An 8,795-nucleotide genomic window follows, 5' to 3' on the forward strand; every position below is an offset into this window, starting at 1 on the left:
GGGAGCGGACCGGGAAGGAGGGGGGGGGGAGTACGACCAAGGAGGGGGTCGAAAGACCCGGGCCGGGCGGGGTCTACGGCGTACGGAGATGGCGTTGAGGGCCTGTCGGCCTGACTCATTGACTGGCGTAGAGGGGGCGTAGTCTTCGGGCGTGAGGCGTGCGCCCTTGGTGACGTACATGGCTTCGTAGAGGTCTAGGGAGCCATCGGGTGCGACAGGGGGAAGTGCTACTCGCGGCGGGTCGGTCCCTCGATCGGCTAAGATACCCTCTTCCTCCTCTGTCTGGCCAGGGCCTGGGACGACCACGACTTCGCTGTTCTCAAGAAATTCTCGCACGCGATTGGCGCGCTGTTGCGACTTACGCTCCCGAGCTAGCTTCTCTGCCGCAATTTCTTGCTTCACCGCCGCGGGTGCAAAGTCGAACAACGGCTTCGCGAACCGCAACCGCCGCGCCTCACGCTCGCGCTCATACCGCTCTGCCTCGCGGTGATTATACTCCCTCTGGTACCTCTCCATTGAAGCCATTTTTTTTCACCCCGCGCTAATAGCCACTCTCCCGCCCCAACCCAGCCACCCGTACGCTCCTTCATTGTCCTAACTAAGTTGTCCTTGTGACCTAAACAAAGTTGTCCTTGTTTGACCTAAACAAGGTCCTATCTATCCATCCGTCTTCACACACACATCCGTCTTCTGCACACACGTGTGGTCGGCCATATTATGCACATTTGACGAACCTTTGTTTAGTGATGTCTGTGTAGGTGATTTGTCCTTGGTTGATGAGGTCTTCCAGTGCGTCGTTGAAAGCGCCGGGTTCGATGCCTTGTTCTGCGGCTTGTTGCAGCGCGTGCGTGTAGTCGACTGCAGCACCTTCTCGGCTTAGTGTTTGAATAAACTCGAGGGTCTTAAGGTACGGCTTATCGATGTGTGCGGCCTGGAGTTCAGCACGTCTACGTCGCACGCTTTCGCGGGAGGCATCAATGAGTCGCTGTGCTTCCTCGACATCTTCAAGCGCGATATGTGTATCGAACCGTAACTTAGCCAACGCCTGGGCCAGACGCAATAATCCAGTCAGCGACCGCGGCGTCACATACGTCTCCGCGTCGACCGCCGTCCTTCGTGCGGCAACGTACCGCGCTGTCACCTCGTCCTCCAACGCCGCCGGCAGCGTAGGCGCGTACTGCTGCGTCTCCTCAACCAGTAACTTGATCACCTCGGTCTCCAACGCCACCTCGCCTGGTTCCAAGGTTCCAGCCTGAGGCCTTACCCCGCCATGAGCGTTGCCAGCGTTATCACCACGGCCGTGGGCGCCTCGGGCTCCGTTACCGGCTCCGGTTCCGACCCCGTTACCGGCAGCGGCAACGACGTTATTGAAGTTGGTGCCGGTTTTGCGGACGGCGAGGAGGTGGCGGGCCATGTCGATGTCGTGTTGTCGCGAGGCGGACTGGTCGAGGAGGAGGAAGACAAGGTCGAATCGCGAGAGTAAAGCGGCGGGAAGACCTATATTCTCAGTCGCGGTCTTGCGCACGTTGTAGCGACCTCCAACAGGGTTTGCGGCAGCGAGTACAGAACAGCGTGCATTAAGAGTAGCTACGATGCCCGCCTTACTAATGCTGACGGTCTGTTGCTCCATGACTTCGTGTATCGCTGTACGGTCTTGTTCATTCATCTTGTCGAACTCATCAATACAACACAGCCCTCGGTCCGCCAAGACTGTTGCTCCCGCCTCCAACGAAAATTCGCCTGTTATAGTGTCTTTGGTAACACAAGCTGTAAGACCCACACCACTGGCACCTTTGCCGCAGGTGTACTTGGACCGTGGTGAAACATCGCACATTCGCAGCAGTAGCTGACTCTTGGCAATACCCGGGTCACCCAACAGCAACATATGGATTGATCCACGTAACTTCACCTTACTATCCCGCTCCACCCCGGTAGCACTGTGTCCAGTCGCAGTACTGTTTCCACTTGTAGCACTGTTTCCAGTCGCAGTACTGTTTCCATTCGGAGCAATGTTCTCGCTGTCGTCGCCACCCGCGTTCGGTTCCGTCTCTGCACCAGTACCGACGCCGCCGACGAGTTGGAGAAGCATGGCTTTCTTAACGTCATCGTGTCCATGTATTGTAGGTGCGATACTTTTGGCCATAAGTTCATAGAGTCGATGTCCAGGGTAGTTAGCTTTCGCGAACTCGGCCTTCTTTTTCATGGCGTCCTGGTCCACGCAGACGCCGTCCTGTTCGACGTAGATAACTTGAAAAACGGGGGCCGAATGGTCGCTAACACCGCCGCCGAATCTACCTGCATTTTGGCTGAGTTGCAAGACAAAGAACCCTCCAACCCTGATAGGCCTTCCGGGTCTTATTTGGTTGGTAGTATCGCCGGTTACAATGAGCTTAAGTTGGTGAGGTACTTTGCTGCTGGGCACGTTCTCGGGGTTTTCTTGTATCCATACTTGTTGGTAATTGATGTATTTGGAATCTTTTGAAGATAAAGAGAGAGTGTTGTTCTTCTTCTGACACTGTTCACGTTGGCATTGTTTCAGCGGCATATACGACACACCAGCTGTATCCACATGCTGGTACCGAACCGTGAAACAATCCTCACAGCGATAAACGGCCACCTGGATGCAAGGTCGTGTGGGACACACACGACTCACCAGACCACGTAACTCCAACAAGTGACCAACGTGGACCCCTCGTAACTGATGTAATGCAAGATTTAATGCATTATTCTGCTGCTTTCTATACCACTCCTTAGGCGGGTATAAATACAACTCATAGGGAACACGGAAACAAGCTGGTACTGAGCCGTCCCGACGAATTACACGCCAGATACGCTCCTTCGGAGTCAACGCCGACTCGTCCTCCATCGATATCACAAACAACTCCGTAATCATCTCCTCTATCACCTCATAACATAATCGTAACGCTCGGGGACCATTGTGCAATATAGTACTTAACAACCCGCAACTCTTCTCCTCCCGACCAGGCGGCAAAGAACCCCCTTCGTACTTCAAATGGGCCAACAGATCATCCACCTTTATCATCATCCACTTACTCTCCTCGCGTGCCAACTCCTCCTAAAACATTAACAACCCCTCCGGAAGTGCATCCAGGTGTGCCCGCCCTAGGGAAGTGCCCGCCCTCCGAACGTGGCATGACCATACAACACGTCAGGGTCAGGACGCGGCGTTTCCGCCAAGTGATCCATTGGGGAATGGACCCGGGGGTGGGGGTATGTGGTCTACAGTCTTCTTCAGGTATGGTTTGATAATAGACCGCTTGCCTTGCACTGTGGTCTTAACCTCATAGTGCTCGAAGAAATCTCGGAGCTGATTCTTCTGGGAAGGATAGTTGACCAAAGCAACGATGTCCCTCGAAGCCATCCCACTCTGTCTAAATCAACAAAACCGGAAGCTCAAAAAAACCACGAAAACCATCCATGGTCCACAACCCAATCTGGATAAGCTGACAAGTGGTTGAATAATGGTGCTACTGCTCAGGATGAAGGTCTTCTGGGGTGTTGGGCTGACTATTGCTGGACGATGAAGGAGAAGGGATCAGCACGTCGCGGAATGTTTCAGCTACATATTGCTCGATGGAATCTGCGTCGCGTTCCCCCACGTAATCAACTAAACTATCCAGCCTAGCATAAAAGCAATAGAAAAGGCCGATTTCCAAGGGATCGAACCCGGGAGGGGAGGTCATGCATGATTCCTTACTGTGCTGACTTGACAAAAATGGAAGGGTAGCCATTTACAGTCGGTATCATCCACTGGTCGCCGTCTGTCGTATGGACTAGAAGAGGGGGCAGATCATTAGTTGCTGCATTGAAAGTCACGAACGGTATCAGAGTAGAAGAATATATTTCAGCGACTCTTCTGAATTCCCCCAGAAGCATTTGACTATGACTAGACCAGGGCGTATAAATCAGAGTGATCACATTGGATTCAGGATCCATCCAAATTCTTTGCAGAGTTGAGGCATTTACCTCCATCAGGGCCGCCCCTTGGTTGAACCGGAATGGCCGGCGCTCATTCTTAAGCAATATGGGACGTTCTTTGGACCAATCAGTTTCCGTTAGCCACGCTGCGATCTCGTCTGCTGAAGGAAAATTCGTAGAAAATTTGTCGTGAGAAAATTCGTAGACCAATTTGCGAGTCTTTAAACCATCCGTATACTGCATAATATTGTATCCCACAGGATTCACCATCATGGAATATTTGGGTAGGAATAACTTGGTACTCTTCAGCAAATATATCCTGCTTGGTTTCTCGTCCCCTGGCGAGAGTTTGATTTTTCCGTCTTTCTTGTCCCCCAGCGACGATGAACCCGTAGACGCCTTCAGCAGCGTGCTGAGACCCAGATAGTCAGCAAATCGTTTCTCATATGGGGTATCGAATCCCAATTGATAAGCGAGAATTTTCGTCTCCTTCAATCGTGTTTGCACACGCGTGTGCACGCGCAATTTTGCCAGAACATCGCGAAGAGTACTTCTCATCTGATCCGACTTGTCCAGAGCCAGTAGGACGGCCGCGTCCTCTGGGAGATTATTAATCCAATGGATGTTGTGGCTGTCAAGCTTTAGTGGCTCAGGAATATCCGTTAGAAGATCCTCCCATTTTTCAGGCAAATTCTGAACATTTTCCGACGTGATCTCCTTAATGCTGGGCTCAAAAGCTCTTCCATACCACTGCAACGAGCAAACTCCTTCATGAGCCATGCTTTCATCCTGAATTAATATGAGATCCGCTGGAGGATGGCCAACCTGCTTGAGAACTTGGACCCTATCACATTCCGCTGATAGGACAGCATGATCTTTTAGCCAGTTCCACTGTTCAGAGCTCACATCATCCACAATAGGAATTAGACCTCCGCCAGATATTGGTTTGGAATCTAGAGCTTCCTGTTGCAATATCCAATATCTAACATTATCCACGATTGAAGGTCCGAGATAATCAGCTGTTTCAATTAGGCCGTTATGGTTTATTATCCGTACTAATGTAGGAACAGTTTCAATGCTCATCTGCGTGGCGAACCTTCCCTTATCCTTATCAATATCCACGTAAAAGACTTGTTCTTCAGGCTTGACGATTGTATTTTCTCGGAGGATGTGTTGCATCCTGCGCGATTCAGAACACCAGCGGGCACCCAACAGGATATACAAGGCCTTTCCCTTATCCAAGGCGTCTATTGCATCAATTGCCTGTGCGCCAGTCATGACCTGCAACTTCGGGGACTGTTCCTGGGCCTCCAGCTCGCTTCGGCTGATCGGCACTAACGATTCAGTCAGAGATTCCGCGCCTAAAGGTTCAGCGATTGCCGAATGCGTATCATTCGTCCAGAACACTCTTTGGTCAGCCCCCACAGTCCCGCCCAAACAGAATATCCATCCTCGCATATTTTTGCCCCCACCACCCCCGGCACCGCCCATGGCATCGAGGTGTGGAAGTACCATGCCATCGGTGTGGAAGTACCATGTTGTCGGTGTGCCAGTGTTTCCCGCCTCGGGCGCTTGTACGGTTGACTGGCTCCAAGAAAGTGATTTTTGCCAGCAAAATGACGTTGCATCTCCCGGACCCGGAAGGGAATATGAGCAAGCCAAAACAAGCCGTCACGGAGGCGACCGTACAGAAGCCCGTGGCCCGTGAGGGGCATTGCAGTTACTACGTCAAATCTCGCCGGTACTTTTGCAGGTTTCCGCTCAAACCGGGCACCCAATATTGTTGCACACATCAACCAGACAAGGAGAGCCGCTGTCCGTGCCCCGTGGACGGACGTCACTCCATATATAAAGAGGACGTCTGGAGACACATTAAGAAATGCCCCATGCTGCGAGAAGCCTGCGGAGAAGCACTTCAACCGTTCTACTCGCGCAACATCAATCTACCAAATCGCGGGAACACTTCGGCACCGCATGCCCACCTGGCCGGAATCTCACTGGAACAGATTTCTCAGATAGTTAAGGAGATCATCCCTCCCTGGCTGCAGACGGAGGACATCAATCTAAAGACAAAGGTTAGGGTACCGCCCTCGGCGGACGTATCTCCAGAAGACATTGACCGGGCCCTGATCCAACTAGCTCCCAGCGTCCTTGCCATGGCGAAGGAGATCCAGTTCAACTGTAAGTTCCCTGGTGAGTCCCAAGGGGATGATGAAAGAGTGTGCTACGAATCCAAAAGACTGCATGACGGGGGCCTGTACGAGGGAGAAACGGTTGCCGCATCTGACGAGTGGCTGGACGTGAATGCCTGCTACCGCGAGGCCTGGGACGGAGGCGTGCTCGACATGCTGTGCCGTCGAGTGTGCGGTCAGTATGGTGTGGAGAAACTGAGAGCTGCCGACGTTTTTGCCGACCAGCAGAAGTTCAAACACGAGATTCAGGCGCTGGAGATGCTCACTCGGTTCAAGAACGTCGTGGGGGCCGAGGAATTCGTGCGCTGTGTCCGGGAGGCGACCTGGATAGAACTGGGGGCTGGTAAAGGAGGTTTGCTCCGGTCCGTAATACAGATGGACGACCTGCTCAGTTCTGTGCGGAAACCTCGGACCCCGGAGGCTGACCCGAATGGGGAGTCTAGCCCGAAGGGGGAGTCTAGCCCGAAGGGGGAGTCTAGCCCGAAGGGGGAATCCAGCCTTAAGGCAAAAACTTGCCGGGAAGGTGAGGCGGAGCGGATAGAGCCGGAAGGGAAGAGGGCGCGAAAGGAAGGTGAGTCTTTCTTCGTTTTGGTGGAGCGAGAAAGGAGACAGTTGAACAAGGAGCGGAAGGACGCTCAGGGACATGTGGACGGGACTCTTAGCAGACGCTGCGTTCGGTTGGCGTTAGACTTGGCTGATTTCGACGCGGTCGAGTTCTTGCGGGGTTCTCAGATGGCGGCGGTGGGGCAGTCGGTGGGGCAGTCGCCCCCTGATATGGGTTACTGGACGTGGCCGTGGCCGATGCAGTTGTTGAGTGGTCTGGAGTGCTTGTCGGCGGAGGAAGAGCAGGGGTTACGTCGGAGCGGAGGTCGTGGTGCGGTGTTGCGGCCGTATGCGAATATGAAGAACTCGCGACTGGATGAGATGCTGGCGACCTTGGCAACACGGCCCGTGACTAATAGCGTTCTGTTCACGGCGAAGCACTTGTGTGGGCCGGCTACAGACTTGGCGTTGCTTACGGCGGCTCGAGTGCACTACCTGCTGCCTGGCCTCCGCATCTACCTTATCATCGCGCCCTGCTGCTACCACAACATTGCCAACTCCGGACTGGCCTTGGCTGGGTCGCCAGAGTCAGAGTCTGTCGAGTCACCAGGGTCGGTACCCGAGAAGTGGGTGGCGGCTCAGTGGCAGGTGGTGCAACGGATGCCGATGAGCATCCAGCGGAACCTGCGGACCGTGCTGGGCTGGAGCACGGGCGCCACGGGCGACAAGCAGAGACTTGGACTGGCGCTGAAGGATGCGGTGCTGCTGGAACGCATGCGATGGCTTCAGGGCCTCGGCGCGACAGTCTCAGTTCTTCGCTACTGTTCCCTGGGTGTGACCAAAGAGAACACGCTTTTGCTGGCCTCTTGGAATGCCGTCTGAGATCGTGTTCTGAGGCGAAGAAATAAATCCGATCGGGTGTTGGAGTCGAGTGTTGGAGGTTTAGAGGGTTCGGGGTTGACAGGTGGTGGAGACATGGTGTCGGTGGAGACGGGGGGTCTCGGGGGTTTTGGGGGTATGTGGAGTTAAGAAACATCAGCAATTTGTGTTTCAGCCTTTGAGAAGAATTTTGTACAGTTACGATGAAGTGTCTGGGTGCGTTCTTCGCTTCTGTGGTTTTGGTGTCTGGTGGATTGTCTACCTACAGCGACACGTGCTTCCTGCCGATCGACTTATTGTTGGTGCAGGATACGACTGGGTCGTTCATGGACGACTTGCCTAATGTGTCGAAGGCAATTCCTACCCTGGTTTCGAGTGTGTTGGAGAACAACCCGGGTTCTCACTTTGGTGCGGTTGAGTTTAAGGACAAGCCGTACCGTGACTTGGGTGAGCCGGATGACTTTTGTTACCGCATGGCTTCTGCCTTGACGGGCGACGTGGCGACGTTCCAGAAGGCGTGGGACACGTTGTACGCTAGCGGCGGCGGCGACTTGCCTGAGGTGCAGTTGCAGGCACTGATTGACGCGGCACAGGACCCGACGGTGGGCTGGCGCGTGATTGATAACTCGATCCAGTCAGGTGACGACGTCTCGAGTGTGGTGGGAGCTCGGCTTATTGTGCTCTCCACAGATGCCGTACCCCACGACCCGCTTGACTACGACCTCTACCTCGAGGAACCGCTTCCCGAGCCTCCTCTCCCGCCTAGCTTCATGCCTCCCTTCCCCGACAACTCAGTCGGTGTCACGCCCGACTTCCAGTGCAGAATCTACGACTACCCCTCCATGGCCCAGGCCGCCAATGTCCTCAAGACCAACAACGTCATGGTCGTCTTCCTCGTTCCGGAAATCGAAACCGACGCCGTAGCAAAATGGAGCGAATTTAACACTGAATATCTCGGCCAACCGGCAAACTTCCTCCAATACATCTCCAGTGACTCCAGCGATATCGTCCAAGTCGTTCTCCAGGCAGTCTCCGCGGTGAGCCAGTACGTCTGCTTCGGTACCACCACGCCACTACCCACCACCGCTCCGCCTACGACCACTCCGGCCCCTGTTCTGACGACGACCACTCCGGCCATCGCTCCGCCTACGAACACTCCGGCCCCTGTTCCGACCACGACCACTCCGGCCCCTGTTCCGACCACGACCACTCCGGCCCCTGTTCCGACCACGACCAATCCGG

The 8,795-nt window shown here is 54.3% G+C and overlaps 5 protein-coding genes across 5 annotated transcripts; 2 read left to right on the forward strand and 3 right to left on the reverse strand.

Annotated features, from left to right (window-relative positions):
• Positions 1-84: 84 nt before the first annotated feature.
• Positions 85-525, reverse strand: GNI_097090 (hypothetical protein; the record flags this gene model as incomplete). The annotated part of the gene is made up of 1 exon (XM_011132732.1): positions 85-525. A coding segment is annotated over one exon (441 nt), but the record flags the coding sequence as incomplete, so codon positions are not given.
• Positions 526-715: 190 nt separating this feature from the next.
• GNI_097100 (putative DNA replication licensing factor MCM7) lies at positions 716-3,382 on the reverse strand (the record flags this gene model as incomplete). Its single annotated transcript, XM_011132733.1, has 2 exons — positions 716-3,076; positions 3,245-3,382. 2 exons carry the CDS (start codon positions 3,380-3,382, stop codon positions 716-718), a joined length of 2,499 nt encoding a protein of 832 aa, XP_011131035.1.
• A 106-nt stretch (positions 3,383-3,488) lies between these two features.
• On the reverse strand, positions 3,489-5,397 carry GNI_097110 (putative PDIa family, carboxy-terminal TRX domain (A') subfamily protein; the record flags this gene model as incomplete). Its single annotated transcript, XM_011132734.1, has 2 exons — positions 3,489-3,642; positions 3,719-5,397. 2 exons carry the CDS (start codon positions 5,395-5,397, stop codon positions 3,489-3,491), a joined length of 1,833 nt encoding a protein of 610 aa, XP_011131036.1.
• A 158-nt stretch (positions 5,398-5,555) lies between these two features.
• GNI_097120 (methyltransferase TRM13) lies at positions 5,556-7,556 on the forward strand (the record flags this gene model as incomplete). The annotated part of the gene is made up of 1 exon (XM_011132735.1): positions 5,556-7,556. The coding sequence occupies one exon, from the start codon at positions 5,556-5,558 to the stop codon at positions 7,554-7,556; it is 2,001 nt and encodes a 666-aa protein (XP_011131037.1).
• Positions 7,557-7,756: 200 nt separating this feature from the next.
• GNI_097130 (hypothetical protein) lies at positions 7,757-8,612 on the forward strand (the record flags this gene model as incomplete). The annotated part of the gene is made up of 1 exon (XM_011132736.1): positions 7,757-8,612. A coding segment is annotated over one exon (856 nt), but the record flags the coding sequence as incomplete, so codon positions are not given.
• Positions 8,613-8,795: the final 183 nt, after the last annotated feature.

Source organism: Gregarina niphandrodes (assembly GCF_000223845.1).
Source record: "Gregarina niphandrodes unplaced genomic scaffold scaffold00020, whole genome shotgun sequence".
In the NCBI taxonomy this organism is placed as follows: domain Eukaryota; phylum Apicomplexa; class Conoidasida; order Eugregarinorida; family Gregarinidae; genus Gregarina; species Gregarina niphandrodes.